Below are 16,550 nucleotides of genomic sequence, written 5' to 3'. Positions count from 1 at the left end.
ATATATATATATATATATATATATATATATATTATATATATATATATATATATATATATATATATATATATATACATATATATACATATATACATATATATATATATATATACATATATACATATATATATATATATATATATACATATATACATATATATATATATATAATATATATATATATACATATATATATATATATATATATATACATATATATATATATATATATATATATATATATATATACATATATATATATATATATATACATATATATATATATACATATATACTATATATATATATATACATATATATATATATATATACATATATATATATATACATATATATATACATATATATATATATACATATATATATATATATATACATATATATATATATATATACATATATATATATATATATACATATATATATATATATACATATATATATATATATATATATACATATATATATATATATATACATATATATATATATATATATACATATATATATATATATATATATATATATATATATATATATATATATATATATATACATACATATACATATATATATAACTGACAGTAGAGTAAGTTGTAGAAGAGGAAGACCCAGGAAGACATGAGATGAAGTATTAAATGTTAATCTCTAAACACTGAGCCTTATAAACAATATGCAAGCGGACTGAGATATGTGGCACACTGCTTTACGCAAGGAAACCCACCCACCACAACAGAAATGATATCCTAAAACTGAGGTGTCATGTAAAAAGCACCCAGTACAGTCTGTAAGGTGGTTGGCGTTAGGGAAGGGCATCCAAAACAGACTATGGAACCTGTGTGGCCCCTGGCCTTGACATATCCTGTCAAGACATCCAACCTACGCCAGCATGGATATTAAATGATGATGATCTATTATTTAATAACAGTCTGCCTCAGCTGTATGCAACTACAAATATTGTAGGTTCATAGAATGAACCTATCATCACAAATCTAGATGCTATAGAGGAAATACAAGGCTACCCCACATTATATAAGGGTGGATGGGAGTAGTTGGAAGGAAGGTAAATATAGTGGTGATGATGTGTCTGAGAGTACTCTCAAGGCATATGAAGGAGAGTATGAGAGAGAACACAGACAGAAGATCAGAAAAGGTGGGTATATATTCCTAAATGCATTAGAGGAGAGTGACGAATGGGTGTAAAGGTAAAGGTAAGCAAATGTTTAACAAGGCTGGAGATATGGTCAATAATAAGTATTGGTATGGGGTTGAGGTGGGGTGAAAGATATAGGAGTGACTCAGGAAGGAGGTGATAAGTGGTAGAAATGGAAGGTTGAAGAGCAGCATCATAAGCCTGTACATAGATGAACACAGTAGAGAGATGATGTGGAGAGTGGGAGTGATGTATAGTGATACAGGTGTAAGTCAGAGGTATGGAGGGAGGCTAATATAACAAAGTAGTAAACGATACAGATATATCATGCTAAGGTATGTAACAACCACAAAAGATTGCTATACTAGCATCCATAATGTTGAATTTTTCTTTCTCCAGTAGTCTCTGTAGATTCATTCTTCCTAGCAATACCTTTTGTGAGTTGTTTCAAAGTTGTTCTTGAATAATATAGCTTAGAGTTAGCTATAATACCTTGATAAATTTTTTTCTTTGAATATCAAATCAAAAGATAGATGAAACTTAAGCATAGTACTTGAAAACACTGAGATTTTCAGAGTGATACACTGTTTTAATTTCATACCACCAGCACCATTTCCCGCCACAAAAAGTCCGACTATTTTTGAAAGCTTTAACCCTTGTAATACCAACCAGCCCACAACTGCTACTTAAATTTATAATACTAAGCCATCTGTTTGAAGTCTTTATATTTTGATAATTGAAATTTTGTGAGAACCTTTTAAGTCATATTCTAAATACCAAGTTAATAATGGAAGTTAGTTATTTTACTGAACCTCTCCAAAATTGCGATTATTCTCCAACTTTATTAAATAGACGAGTAGTAAATTTTATTCAAAATATATTTCTTTATTGCCCAAGGGGGCTAAACATAGAAGGGACAAACAAGGACAGACAAAGAGATTAAGTGGATTACATCGACCCCAATGTGTAACTGGTACTTATTTAATCGACTCTGTAAGGATGAAAGGCAAAGTCGACTTTGGTGGAATTTGAACTCAGAATGTAATAGAAGACGAAATACCACTAAGCATTTCGCCCGGTGTGCTAACGATTCTGCCAGCTTAAAAAGGTTAAAGCTGGTGCTGATTTTTCTTCATTAGAAATAAAAGTATAAGCAGAATGTGCTTCCAGTAAAGCCCAGGTTCCCACTCAAAAACCCGTGTTCAACTTAAATATTAGCCAAAAGCCAGACTAAACAATTTCAAGGTTTCAGTAGCAGATTTGCTGAGCACCATGCAAAATTTGATACAAGCATGTTACTCTAATTTCAGCAACACTAAAAGTTAGTCCTTTTAACATTACAAAACCTTCCATAATAACTGAACCAGAGCAAACAACATGAAACATAGAGGTAGACTTGGTTACCAATGATCATCATCTGTACATTTAGTCGAGAAACCTTGTGTATTTTCCCTTGTTATTTACCTATATCTAAAATGAATTCTGAGTTTACAGCCTGCCAGGACTTTTCACTTCTCAAATAATCATAAATAATGATTTGTCATATTATTAGTGCTACTATTAATGCTTAGTTTACCTCAGATAGCATATTTTCTTTCTGGCTTCATCTGAAGTTATTGTGCTGAAGATATTGTACTCCACTTTCATTCACTTCTGTGGAACACAGTTATTTATCTTTTCCATGTTGATCTTTGAAGAACTAGAGTTGACTTTTACATGAAATATATGGGAAATTCCAGACTTTTGGCCAAAAGTAGGGATTGACTTTAACCTGCAGTCAACTTTCACACAAGTATATACCATAGCTTAACTATATTTCATTAGATAACATGTGGAATATTAATGTCTATAATTCAAGAAATGCATAAACTATTAATGAGAGAGAGAGAGAGAGAGAGAAAGAGAGAGAGAGAAGAGAGAGAAAGAGAGAGAGAGAGAGAGAGAGAGAGAAAGAGAGAGAGAGAGAAATCACAGAATCTATCATTTATTGTTGTGTCATCTGCTCTCAGAAGGTTGAATGTCAAAGATCTCCATTTGAGTCTTTTCTCTGTCATGTCTTACATATTCACTGTATAGAAAGCAATAAAACCTTAATGAATATATATATTTAGTAAAGTATCCATTTACTAACTTTAATTATAAATCAGTAAAAATATAACTGAATAAAGAAATAAGATAACTTTGACCAACTAGTTGCCACTACTTGTTTCAACTAAATTTCAAAGATTTAAATTAAGATATTGTGACAAAGAAGTTTTTTAAATGATTAAAATGTTTAATATATCATTCTTCTAATATAAAAAAAAATTGATACGAAAATTTTTTTAAAATTATACACAAATTCATGCAGTCATATAAATGAGTAACAAAAGTAGGAAGGTAAACTAGAAGGCACAGAAGTATAGTTATGCTAGCAGAAGATATCAATTCGATGTCAACATCCTGCAAGAATAAAAGAAACATAAAAATGTTGACACAGCATTAAACATGACTAAAATATAAACATTGATAATGTTCTAGTATATGTATTTGAATTTTGTATTCCACTGTTGGTATCTCAACTTTTTTAGCTTATAACAGTTATGCCTAGTGGAAACTCAGTGTGACTTTAATATATTGTCTACAGTAGTATCTATAACCTACACAGAGAAATGACCTGAACTGGGCTAGGATTAGGGTTAGGTTCAGGTTTAGGGTTAGACTGCACACTAAAGTGGCACTAGAAATTCTACAAATCTTTTGCTTAACTCCAGGTTACTTCAGAGACAGAATAGAATTTTCTTCCTCAGTGTCCAAAATGGGATAACAAATTTTATATGTCCTTAGTTTTGCTTCTACTGGCAGCATGTATTCTTCCTTCTTGAATATTTGTACTTGTGAACATACATATCATCACCATTTAGTGACCCCAGTTGTGACAGACCTCATATGTCGTCCACATACCCTGAATCACCACCAATCTCTTTTCTCTGAACTGGCCTGTGTCAAACCATCACTACATTATATACATCAAGAATTTTTTACAGAGGTGATGATGTTGGTAGAGGTGAAAAGTGTTGAGACTGGAAATGGAACCGGTGAAGGTGATGGGAAACGAAGTGAAGAGACAAATGGTAAGTGGGGATGACAAGACAGGAAGAGGTGGCGAGACAGATAGCAAGTTGGGATGACAAGCTGGTAGAAGGTAGAGGTGATAAGACTGTAGTGAGTGGAGGCGATAGTGTTGATACAGGTGGTGGCAAGAGGAGGAGATGATGATGAGGGCAGGTTATGGAGAGAACACTCAAATGAAATAAGGCGAGGAGGTGATGTTAAGATGCAGGTAACACTATAATACATATGCTATTCAATATTATACTAGAACGAATATGTAACTTCATGTCCCCCATAATATTACAGTGATAAGATCCATAATATTTAATTCTTCTGGACTACTTTCTATAAAACTACGAGCTATCGTGAATATGTAACCACACTTCACTCGTGACATTATTACAAACAAGGACGTATGTTCATGTTCGAATGTATTATATATCTCATAAAACATCACATCACCGTACAAGAGTCGTCGGTCGTTTATCAACAATCTATATGGCCAATCTAAAACACCGCTACTGCAACAACAAAAATCAGCAAAATCTACTGCTACTAGTAACTATCTACTAGCTACGACTGAGAAAGAACCCGCCTCTACCACAAAATATTTTACCGGTATACTACTACAGCTACTACTAATAACAATGTTGCAGCAATCTACTACTGCCAACAACCACTACCGTCAATAACAATGTTGTAGCTGCCAACTACTAAAACAACTACTATCATCACCTTTACTACTATTACTACCACCACCATCACATTTATTACAACAACAATCAACAGTAACGATGTTGCGGCGGCCTAGTAACAACTACTACTATTATCACCACTACTACTAATGCTGCTGCAGCGGTCTACTACTAACACAAAAACTATATCACCACCACTACTACTGTTTCTAACGTCTTGGTTACAACTGCCTACTACTAACATTACTACTACTATTATTACTGCTACAGCCAACACTACCACCACCACCACCACCACCACAACTACTGTTATTAGCACCAACAAAAATCAACACTGCCTCAGCCATTATAAATTTGCAGCTAGGCGAGACCCTCAAGTATTGTCAATACAATAATCTGCAGTCACTGTTGCGACGACTGAAAGTTTAAAATTAAAACAACGCTTTCAATTTAAAAACGACCACCCTCTTACGAATAACAGTGTACAAGCACATAAAATTTATAATTAAAACTCTCGTAAAAGCAACTGTAAATCTATAATGAATCAATAACAAACAAAACACCTGTCTCGAATTCCTCTTTCAAATATCTCATACAAAAATAGATGTATTTTTTGGTTTCCAGTTTAAAATATTTTACTCTTTAAATTAGCATTTCATTTGACGAAAATAATGTAAGCTAAGTAATTACTAAAAACGCAATGAAATAAAATATTACAATCAGAGGTAGAATAAGGCACACCAATTTAATTTCAACATCAAGTCCATAACAAGAGTTGGCTTCTTTTTTTTTATTTTTTGTCAGATAAATTATTTCATTAAATAAATATCCTTTTACTAGATGCCTATCATCTGTTTCATAAAGAGTAACTTTTCTACGTTTAGAAAAAATATATTTTACGGATTTGCATAGGAGATAAAAAAAAAAATGTTAAATAGAAATTAAGTATATTAGAAAGACACTGAGCTTATGTATAAGTAAATGAAATCGACTTTTTTAATTTTGACAGAATATGATAGATCTTTGCTGATTTGATAAAATCCAAGCTGACATTCATCCAGTAGCTAAGTTAAATACAGGTGAATATCACCACCACCTTACGAATTAGGCAACTAAACGGATCAAACATATTCAACTGTTTAAACTAAATGATCAAAAGTTCGTCAGCAATTTGAAGACGACAGCATCTGCTATTCTTTTAGCATTTCACCTCTACGCAAATCTGAAGGCCAAACATTAGCACGGAATTTTCTTAATTTTTTTTGTCTTTTCAATAAATAAAGAGTAAAAATATATCAAACACAGAGTATCAGAGAAACATTAATTGATTGCAGAAACGCAACTCAAAGGGAACTAGTTTTAAACAACGTGAAAAGATAGGAGGTAAGCGACTTTTAAAAACACATTTCTCATTTCAAATAATCAAATACTTTCAACAATATTAAAAATACTTCATTTTCCAAATCGTTATTCCAAAGAAGGGAGGGGGCATTGCTAAGCTGATTTTGCTTAATGGTTCATCTATTTCTGGAGGAATATCCAAGTAAAAATTCATATAAAGCTAAAAACAAAAATTTATGTGAAGCATTTATATTTTTAGCAACAAACAACTTTTCCATCACAATACTTGGAAATGCCTTACCTTTCGTAAACGAAAATAGATTCCGTCGAAGAAACCCAACGTAGTTGTCATAATTACCATTGTCACTTCGCTACATTACTTTGCCAAATTTATTTTGTAATACACTTGTTTTTATTTTTAAATTTCGTCTGATAATTATAAACAATCATTTGAAAGAAGTAGAGAAAACATTGAAAACTCCAAATAAATATTGATGGACGAAGCTCAGCTGAATCCTGCTGCCGACGGCGGTAGCGGCGTCCAGAGTTTGTAAAGAGCTACTCAGGGAAGATAACTGACAACCGGGACCAACTGCTTTTGTCGCCGACTGCTTTTCTCTCCATTTCTGTCTTACACACAGGTTGTTCCTTCTCTCTAATTCTGTAAGAAAGGACAAATCTATTCCTCATAATCAAAAAAAAAAAAAACATCATTTTCCTTTCTCCAGGCAATTACTTTTTCTATTTACAAATCAAGCTTACTCTCAGATCTTCCAAAGTATGAATTATATCTACAAAAATAAACGACAAAACCCCCCGTTTTTCTTCTGTGCATATATACGTGATTATGTTTTATGCACAGTAAACTGAATAAACACTTGAGAACTAACATTCAAGTTTTTCTGCAATACAGAAGTCAATCCAATAATGCTTGTAGTAATACAGCTGTATTATGATGCAACTTATAGACATTAGGTACCAATTATTACGCTGCAGGAAAAAATGTAGAAAGTCCAAACAAAACTGTACCTGATACACTGGAGTAGCTAACACTATGGTCGGTCATTTACAGTCTGCCCATATGGCTCACATTAGGTGAAATAATTATACTAATTACAAGTTGGAGTTAGAAGGAAGTATGGAACGGAAAATAAGAAGTAAATGGAAAAGGTCTGTTACAAATGAGGAACAACGAAGTGAATATGATCCGTTGTATGTGAAATATGAGAAAGATTGGCACAAGTGAATCGAGGAAGTGACTGGTCGTCTATGGCTAATGTATGATAGTGCCCGGACTTGTAATGTGACTGCTTGACGCATATTTGGTAAAAAAAAATATGCTGTAATTTGACAGTGCAACTATACTCGTACCAAGTAAGACTTTTTGAATCAGTTACATTGGGAACTGACATAAAACAAAATCAACATGCTTGCAGAGATGTATTTCAGATACACGAAACATATGCTGAAATTGATGACAAGGAGAAACTGGACAATTCTGAGTAATCTGTTGTAATATAAGAATTATGTTACGCATTTGTTAAAAGTTCTCTGCTAATTGTGTTGTCATAATTTTAATTGCATCATTGAACAATATATTTTGTTGGTACAATGGGCAATAAATATAAATGACATTGCTTAAGCAATTGTTTCATGATATTTTTGAGAAAAGTTTTTTCCATGGCTACTAGTTTTTGACTTATACATAGATCAGGGTCATTGTTATAACCAGGTAATGCTATGCCTTTATTAGTTCAATAGTTACACCAATTTGCGATTTTGCATATAAAATGCTGGAGCACGATTGTCTAACAAATTCCTCTTTCACTTCATTATAGTGCGAAAGCAGAACAAGTGATCCCAACCCTACAACAGATTAACGTACAAAGCTCAGCTGGTGTTTTCTGTGATTTATGGCACCGTCATTCGTTCAGTAAAAACCATACCATAATGTGTACCATTATTGCAAAAACCAATACAATATTTGGTACGTTCCAATATATAAAAGGAAAATATCTATAGTTATTAATATAGTTTAATGTTTACAGGAAAACTATAGTCTCTCCAGTGATCATTGAGTACCAAGAAGAAAAAAAAGTAACTATGTTCTCAATCTGTAAATTAGGTCTTGGAAAGTTTTTCTCTGTATCCACACACTTTTGGAGAAATTCCAGTTGTGATGAACAAGTGTATGTAGGACACATGACAAACCAATATCTATTCGGAAATCTTTTCAGTTATTCTGCAACCATAGAGACATTGCAAAAAGACCTTGGAAACAACTTTGTTCATCACCAACCGCAACAGGTGAGAACAAATTACTGAGTTAATTCAAGTGGCACCAGCTTTTTCACTAAACGTCTAACATATATGAAGATAATAAAACAACAAATGAATCTATATAACACAAAACTATGCCAGCGCCGTCTGTACAACGAGAGAATCTCCGTAACACATATTGACACCTGTCTCCAAAGAATGAAACCGAGCCAGACACGCTCATCTTCCTCATAGTCTAACTAATCAAAGGGTTTACCTTACACTTCTGATAGAAATATAACTTCGTACTTTTCATTCAACAGAAATCAAATCACTAATTGTAAACTAGAAACGATACTGCAAATATTTTTTGTTCTTACTGTTACATGTATTCATACATTACCGTTCTTTGTTCTACAAATCTGCCCTAAGTTATTAGTGTACATGCTCTATAATATTGCGCTTATATCCTACCATACACTATTGCAGTATACTCATGCGTTGTTTATATACCACTGCTGTATAGCAGTGTAGTTTTATAATAACACAGCTGAAGACTGATACCTTTTGTTGTCATTTGTTTTACATTGCAAACATTTAAAGTAATACTGTATAACAATTTGAGATGAAGCACACTTACCATGGACACTAGTGAATCACATTAGTTTGCTGTCTGTAGATATAATCTGAGTATTTCATATAATAAACACAATAATTACTAAACCACCACCAACAATTACGACTACTTTATTGCTGCAACTACCACTACTACTGCCACTACTACTGCTACCACTTCAACTACCACCACTACAACTACCATCACAACCACTACTACTACCACTACAACTACTAGTAGTAGTATTACTACTACTACCACCACCACCACCACTACTATTATTACTACTACTACTACTACTAGGCCGTTTAGGAGGAGAGCAAAGTGTTGCTATTCATGGCTTTCTAGCAGGCACAGTGTGTGAGAAATGAAATAGATTTAACCAGGAATTGAAACCGATTCGCGGGTTCAACGTTTCGGGAACTTCCACCTCCTTTATATTACTCGACATTTCCTTCAAATTTTTGATTTCTTACCTATATATAGGAAATATTAGATTTCAGTTGGTGGGTGAATACGTTTCGGTACCTCTATACTTTACATGAGAAAGGTGATGCGAAATTTTACTAGCCTGGGAATCGAAACCGTGGCACTGATTCGTTTACACGAATGGTTACGACTTGGTGTTCGCTTTTCCCTTTAACGTAGACACTGTTAGTTTCACTTCAAACGATTTATCCTCTCGTTTCTTCTCTCTTTAGGCCCCACCGCTTCTTGGGAAATAGTAAGTCTTCGTGTTTATTTTCTTTTTCTGACGAGAATCAAAATATCAGTCAAAAGTATCAGACTCTCTCGGCTAGAAAGATTTATATTTTTGGTTTTATGGTTTTATTTTTAACATCGAGGGTTCGATTCCGTCTGTATTAGAGGAGGGTGGAAAATATTACTGAAAATTTTTCTAGGTATAAAAGACATAATTTGACTATCAGTTGCATAAGTAGCAACATTGATAAGCTGACTAATTAAGCCATTGTTTTTTAAGATTATTTTAAATGGTGAGAAATTAATAATTTCGATAGGATGCGAACTTGAACCTCGAGATCCATTCTTGATATATTTATGAGAATAACTGAGAAAATACCGAGACATAATTTCATAAATTTAATTTTGATTCCGTGAAGTTGATGTCATTCTGTCATCGGTAAAATATTATTATTGTTCAATAGTTGTTATTAAATGTCAAAATCTGTCTTTCTCCATCCTTTGCTCTGTATGATTTGCTTCATGTTTATAATCGAGTAATTATGGAAGCAATCTTAATTGATGTGAAGAAATTAAAGCTTTATAAGAACCTGCTTGAAATATGTTAATTCGTTACTTTTCAAATGGCTGCTATGAGTAATGTAATTGAAAATAAAAGTAAGCACCGTAAAAAACATAGCAAAAACAGGTAATCAAGACAAGTCCACAACGCGGATTCGATCATACATTTGATTTTCTACTCTACACATCAACCGTAGTCAATTTTTTCCTCCTCTTTTACGATATAGCGGTTTTGCGTCTAATCAAAATAAACAAATATAAAGGGAAAAGACTAGATTCTGTGAGTTTTAATAACAGATCCTTTTTTGTTTACTGTAAATAGTTTGAGGGAAAACATTAACTCCAACCCTACATAACAACACTTTTAAGACATGTATCTTAATCTGCTTAATATTTTTAAAAAATCATTACAAGGTTTGTTTTACGGAACACTGTCACAGACACATTGCAAATATATTAATGCATTGGCACTCGTGAGAGAAGAAAGGTGAAGTGAGACAATGGGGTGTGAGAGAAACAGTGAAGTGTGACAGAGAGAGAGAGAGAGAGAGAAGGTGAGTCGGTATAAACCGCGAACCAGTGAGGGATTCTCTACAGGTCGTTCGACCTAACAGGAGTGACAAAATCATAAACTACATCCCATTATCTTAAAACAGGGAGCGGGCACACAAGATAATGTAATCCTAGACAACCCTAAAAAGACGAAATGATCACCAATAATAAGATTCCTGACGATAAAAGCACTAACACTCTAGTGAGTAGTTTCCATGTTGACCCACACTCAATAAACTTGAAGATGTAAGGCTTCGAAAGCGTTTGTTGGATGTCCTATTAATAAAACTTTCACTGGCAATAAAGCTAGTTTATGTTTCTACTATCCCTCTCTTTTCAAGATAACGTTTAAGATGGAGTTTGGAAATTGTCAAGAAGGAAGGGATGAAGTAATTCAAGTAGAGTAGCACAGAAGCATCGACAGAAAGATAAAGTTTGCAGATTGTAGGTGTACGTGGATTTATTTATCATTACTCTTTTATTCTTTTACTAGTTTCGGTTCGAGAGCCGTGTCTATACTTGAGGCACCGCCAACGGGTTACTTCTCTTTCTAGATGAAACTTAGAAGTATGCATATATGAATATTGTTTTATCAGTTCATGTTTAGATGAAAAAAAATATATATCTAAATATCCAGATATTCACACTTTTTGTTAAACAAATTTAGTTGCTAGAACGATGTGATGACTGAGATTTGTGAGAAATTGTTAAGTGGAGTCATCTGTAAGATTTCATTCATAGATTCACCAAAAGGATTGTAACAATTTTATTGCTGTAGGTTATTGAATAAAATTCAGGATAGAATTATATTGATAATTATCTGCTGTGAAATTTTTTTTATTCTGGTCAAATTTATCTTTTTGTCTGTTACTACAAAGATGTATTCTCTTATGTTTCAAGCATATGCCTCCCCTTTGGTCTTCTATGAAGTTTGTTTACTTTAAATGCTTAACTTCAATAATGCAGCTTTTTTATGGAACTCAAAAACCAAAATATATAGTCCAAAATAATTAAAAATCCATAGTAGCTTTATTTACTAAAATGTAATTATATCTGATGTCTTAAAATTTACTCTCCATATCAATTCTGAATAACTTTCAAAGATATTAATTTCTTTTGATAAAAATAATTCACATTTCAGAAGTATTTTCCATTTTACAGCAAAAAGAAAGAAAACCATTTACTGATGAATGCCTTTCCTTTTGTGTTTTTCCAGTAAAATGGCGACATAGCATTATTGAGGATGAATTGTTTATGTCATCACCAATGTTTGGAATAACATCTCTAAGTTACTGGCACGACTTTATTGAAGCTTGCAATTTGCTGTCTCATAAATGTTGTTCTTGTATTTGTTCCTCTCCAGGTAAGAAGATATATTCTAAACTTTCTTATTAATCTGTATAAAGAAAATGGTGACTATACTGAATCTGCAACAAAGTTTCAATGGAAAACTAAGATTATTTTTATCTTACTCATGCTGTTAGGAAACACATGAATGTTACAAATACTATGTCCCAGTTCCCTTGAAGTTAATAGTATCAATCAGTCATTGAAGAGATATTAGTTCATTATGAAAATCTGGCAAAATATACAGATATTAGACGTTTAATTCTGTCTCATATGAGAAATAAGCCTGAGTAATAAGATTTTATTTAAAGTTTAAAAAATAACCCCTTTTAAGAGAAGGTTCAATTATTTATATTTTATGACATTTTATGGGTTATACTCCTTGTTCAGGTATATTTAAGCTAAAAAAAACTCCCATCACCTGCTTGGCTTTAGCAACCAGTTAAATCAATAATTTAATCATATTTTGATATGTTTATAACTATTTTCCCATATATTGTCACACTGCAGTCCTATTCAATTATTTCAATAATCTGCGACATGAAGAACAGTTTTCATTTTTTAAAAAAGCTTTACTTTGTAATAAAATGTACATGCTCCGTGTTTTTATTACATTTTGCATCATATATGCAAAGATATCACTCCGCTCACCAATCCCTATAAAATGTACTGAAACTATAATTATGTTTTTATCTCTGTTGTCATGTTTGGAAGGTGAGCTTGCATACCCTCACTCCATCTACCCCCACACATATACACTTGCTCATAGACACTCAATTTGTAAAATAATGGGGTGAAGAGAGATTGAGAGAAAGAGGAAGCAAGCTGAGAAATAGATAGGGAGTTGGATGGGGAAGAAAACTGGAGAGAGGGTAGAAGACAGGACTGAGTCAAAGAAACAGGAAGTTGGAACGGTTTGGGAAAACCTACAGTGAAACAAGGTAAAGATCTACAAAGGACAAGAAGCTTAGTGGGGGACCTATGATAATGTTGTTCAATGTTTATATATGAGTTTTCTCTTGTGTATTCTGAGAATGAAGTTCTCTGTCTTGATATTGAGATATAAGCTTGGCTTCTGCAACTTCCTTAGGATTATACTCATTTCTGCTATTCAGAACTTACATCTCTTGGCTGTATCAGGACAGTTGCCCCCGATGACAACTACCCCGTAGGACAATTACTCCCTCTTCAATATATTAAGTAGTTTTAAATTATCATCTAAAAGTGCAAATTATACACGATTCCTCACAAATATTGTATTACGTTTATGTTTCCATAATTGCAAACTTCAGCATTAATACAAGCTGAAACATCAAAATATTTCTTTCTAGATGGCTGTTTGCAAAACCCATCAAGGATTGAATCATAAGTTCTTGTTGTAATGCTTGCTCTCTTTTGATATATTTTAAAAACTTCCAAATGTTTGGGTGGCAACAACCAGCATTTGATAAAAAAAAAAAACTCCTGTGCTACCCTTCCACAGGGCCAAATTTTGGGGAAGATTTTGGTTTTATTCACACATAAAACATACTGGTGTTTAAAAGACCTACAGAGCTACAGATCCGCAGCTAGCCTTTTTGTTGTTGACGTATATGTAGTTTCAAAATGCCTTATTTTGCAACTATGAGATGTATTGTTATTGTCATGATTTTATCATACTATAATCAACAACAAACACATTTTGTCAACATTAAAGTCTTTAGTAGATTAAAAATAATATTATCAAAACATGAAGGTAAAACAAAACAAATATGCTTTGTTTTCTTCTGGACACCAATGTACTGTAGCAGTAGTCTTTCATGTTGTTCACCGACTGACTTTTTCTCTGAAAAAATCAGTGGAATCATTCGATCTCCATACACAAATTATTTTCCTCCTGAAACTTATAAAAAATACACACATTAGGCGCACCTTTCTCTAAGCCGCACACTAAATTTCCTAGGTAAAAAATAGCGGCTTATACACCAGAAAATATGGTATGCATCAGGGGTTAACTGCTTAGGGATAATTGTCCTAGGAGGTTATTGTCCGGGGGGGGGGGGGTGTTAAATGTCCTAAACTCCTTTTGGCAGCATTCATCAGCTGATGTCAAACTGTATAATTTTCTTTTGATTACCAAATGTAGTTTGTAAGTTTTGTCATATTTTGTTCTGTGATGTTTTTGAATGATGTGATGTGATTGAAGAATTCTTACTTTAAAGGTCCTTAAGTCAATCCAGTATGCCATTTTAGTTTGGTGTTCTGGTTTCCATTTATAGATGTTACATCATCATCATCATTTAACATCCATATTCCATGCTGGCATGGATTGGATGGTTTGACAGAATCCAATGGGCCAAAGGCAAAGGACTGGTTTCTTGTTGTAGAGAAGCTACATGAATACTCACATTTACATCTGCTTCATAAATAATGGTGTGGAGTTAAATACTCCATTCATCGAGCATACTGCAAGAATTCTGCATGAAGGTCCAGCTTCTGCAGTAGGAGTATGTCTGCATGTAATGATTTGTTTCATGCTTGGAGTGCAGTAGTAAGTGATCTTAACTATGTGTCTATTGAACTGTGATCATGTGGGAAATGCCTGTTTGTTAAATTAAACAAAACCATATATGTAAATTAGACCTGATGTTGAGTGAAAAGATAAGCTTCTTTTCTTTGTTCTTTTGGTGTTGCCCTGGCTTGAGTCATTGCAGATATTGTTTTCACACTCACTGGTCTTAAAGGCATCATTGTAGCAGAAGCCACCCAATTGAAGATCTGTTTACTAGGTGACAGGTTGAAGATGTTTCAGTACACTGCTTCCATGAGGCTCTTGAAGGTAGCAGGATGCTATGTTAAAGTATGCGCGTTTCTCACAGAATTGATACTGATTAATAATAAGATCTAGTGTGGTAACAACCAGAATATTGCCTACTCAATGTTAAGTGTCTATACTCATTTTTAGGTTAAGAAACCTGAATGTTTCTATAACAGACTTAAAGTGCACACACAAGTGCAAAGGCACATATATGTAAATGTGTATGTGAGTGTGTGTGTTAGGGATTAAAGAAATCCAGGAAAACACTTCATGCAGTGAACCTAGCTAATGAATGCTCATTGAAGGTTGTAATCTGTATGGTTTAAATATATCTTGTGACAGATACAAACTGTAAATTCAAAATTGTTCACCAATAGTTGAGTTGGTATATTAATCACAGTGTGTAACAATAATTAGATAAAGAATTAAGGATTATATTCTTATATGACTTTATTTGCTGATGTATGTTTTGAAAATCCTGCATAACCATACTTTCATCATACAATGGTTTCTACATATAATCAGAGAATTGAATAATCAATTAAATAATGGAACAGTCATCCTACACATTTTTCTCAATGGAGCTCAAAAGTTGCTGTTAGATTTTTCAAAGACTGTTTCTAACACAGTTGTGGAGGTATAGGAAGTCAACAATGTAAATATCATATTACATTCTCTTCTTTGTTATCTACATGCAAAGTTCATAAACAGAATGGTCAAAATATTATCAAATATTGTGCATAGAAGTTTCTGAGAAGGAGCTCTAGTAATGTTTGTTATTTAATGTCTTTATTTAGTGGCAGTCCATAGCAGAATGGATAAGTAGTGTGGCAGATCAGTTAAGTTTTAAGTAACTTTTAAAGAAGATACTATCTAACAATTTGCCATATCAATTCAATTTAGAAAAATCAAGTTAACAAGCATTAAATTGAATTTTGTTAAATAAAAAATATTCAGATATATGAAACATTAAACGAAATTATATTTGGTTCTCAACTTAGGGAAATTAATTAAAAAATTCAAGATCATTTAGTAAAATTTTGCAACTAATATTATATGGTTAGCATATTAAGAAGGAAGAAGAAAACATTGGATTTATTTGTTTATATTCAAGTCAGTTATGAAAGGATTCCAATAAATATGATATAATGTATAAATTAAGAAGGAAGAGGAAGAACCATTAATAACATACCATAGGTATAGAGTTTATTTCTTTACACCCTCATGAGTTAAGTGAGATCTTGGCACAGAAATTTTAAGAATGGTTTACTAAATAAACGAGAACAACAAATCAATAATTCATTACATTTGTTGATTAGGTTATGATTACAATTGGACTGTGAAATAAGGTATTCTTCATTCTTCTCTTTGAAAGCCCAGATAAACCTAGCTAATGAAATACTATTTTCTTCT

General features: G+C 32.7%; 2 protein-coding genes across 30 annotated transcripts in view; one reads left to right on the top strand and one right to left on the bottom strand.

The window, feature by feature from the left end:
- LOC106884035 (uncharacterized) overlaps window positions 1–9,335 on the bottom strand; it is a 15,962-nt gene extending 6,627 nt beyond the window's left edge. The window contains exons 1-2 of one of the 3 annotated variants that reach the window (XM_089362539.1): window positions 9,203–9,335; window positions 6,605–6,964 (exon numbers count right to left, since the gene is read on the bottom strand). The gene's annotated coding sequence lies outside the window, so the exon portion shown is untranslated. Of the gene's footprint in view, window positions 1–6,604; window positions 6,965–7,332; window positions 7,459–9,202 lie in introns of those variants that run through there. The other 2 variants (XM_014935243.2, XM_089362540.1) reach the window with 2 other exon arrangements.
- Window positions 4,381–16,550, top strand: part of LOC106884030 (uncharacterized) — a 42,305-nt gene continuing 30,135 nt past the window's right edge. Inside the window, exons 1-4 of one of the 27 annotated variants that reach the window (XM_014935214.3) lie at window positions 7,449–8,035; window positions 8,142–8,610; window positions 11,335–11,443; window positions 12,210–12,356. In XM_014935214.3, coding sequence (XP_014790700.2) covers window positions 12,248–12,356 — 109 coding nt within the window. In that variant the 5' untranslated portion in view covers window positions 7,449–8,035; window positions 8,142–8,610; window positions 11,335–11,443; window positions 12,210–12,247. Of the gene's footprint in view, window positions 6,346–6,880; window positions 8,611–9,446; window positions 10,722–10,997; window positions 11,240–11,334; window positions 11,444–11,538; window positions 11,768–12,209; window positions 12,357–16,550 lie in introns of those variants that run through there. The other 26 variants (XM_089362534.1, XM_014935217.3, XM_014935221.3 and 23 more) reach the window with 26 other exon arrangements.

Source organism: Octopus bimaculoides, chromosome 14 (genome assembly GCF_046866305.1).
Source record: "Octopus bimaculoides isolate indiv1 chromosome 14, ASM4686630v1, whole genome shotgun sequence".
Taxonomy (NCBI): Eukaryota; Metazoa; Mollusca; class Cephalopoda; order Octopoda; family Octopodidae; genus Octopus; species Octopus bimaculoides.
The sequence above is the reverse complement of the archived record's forward strand: the minus strand, read 5'-3'. Positions and strand labels throughout refer to the sequence as shown.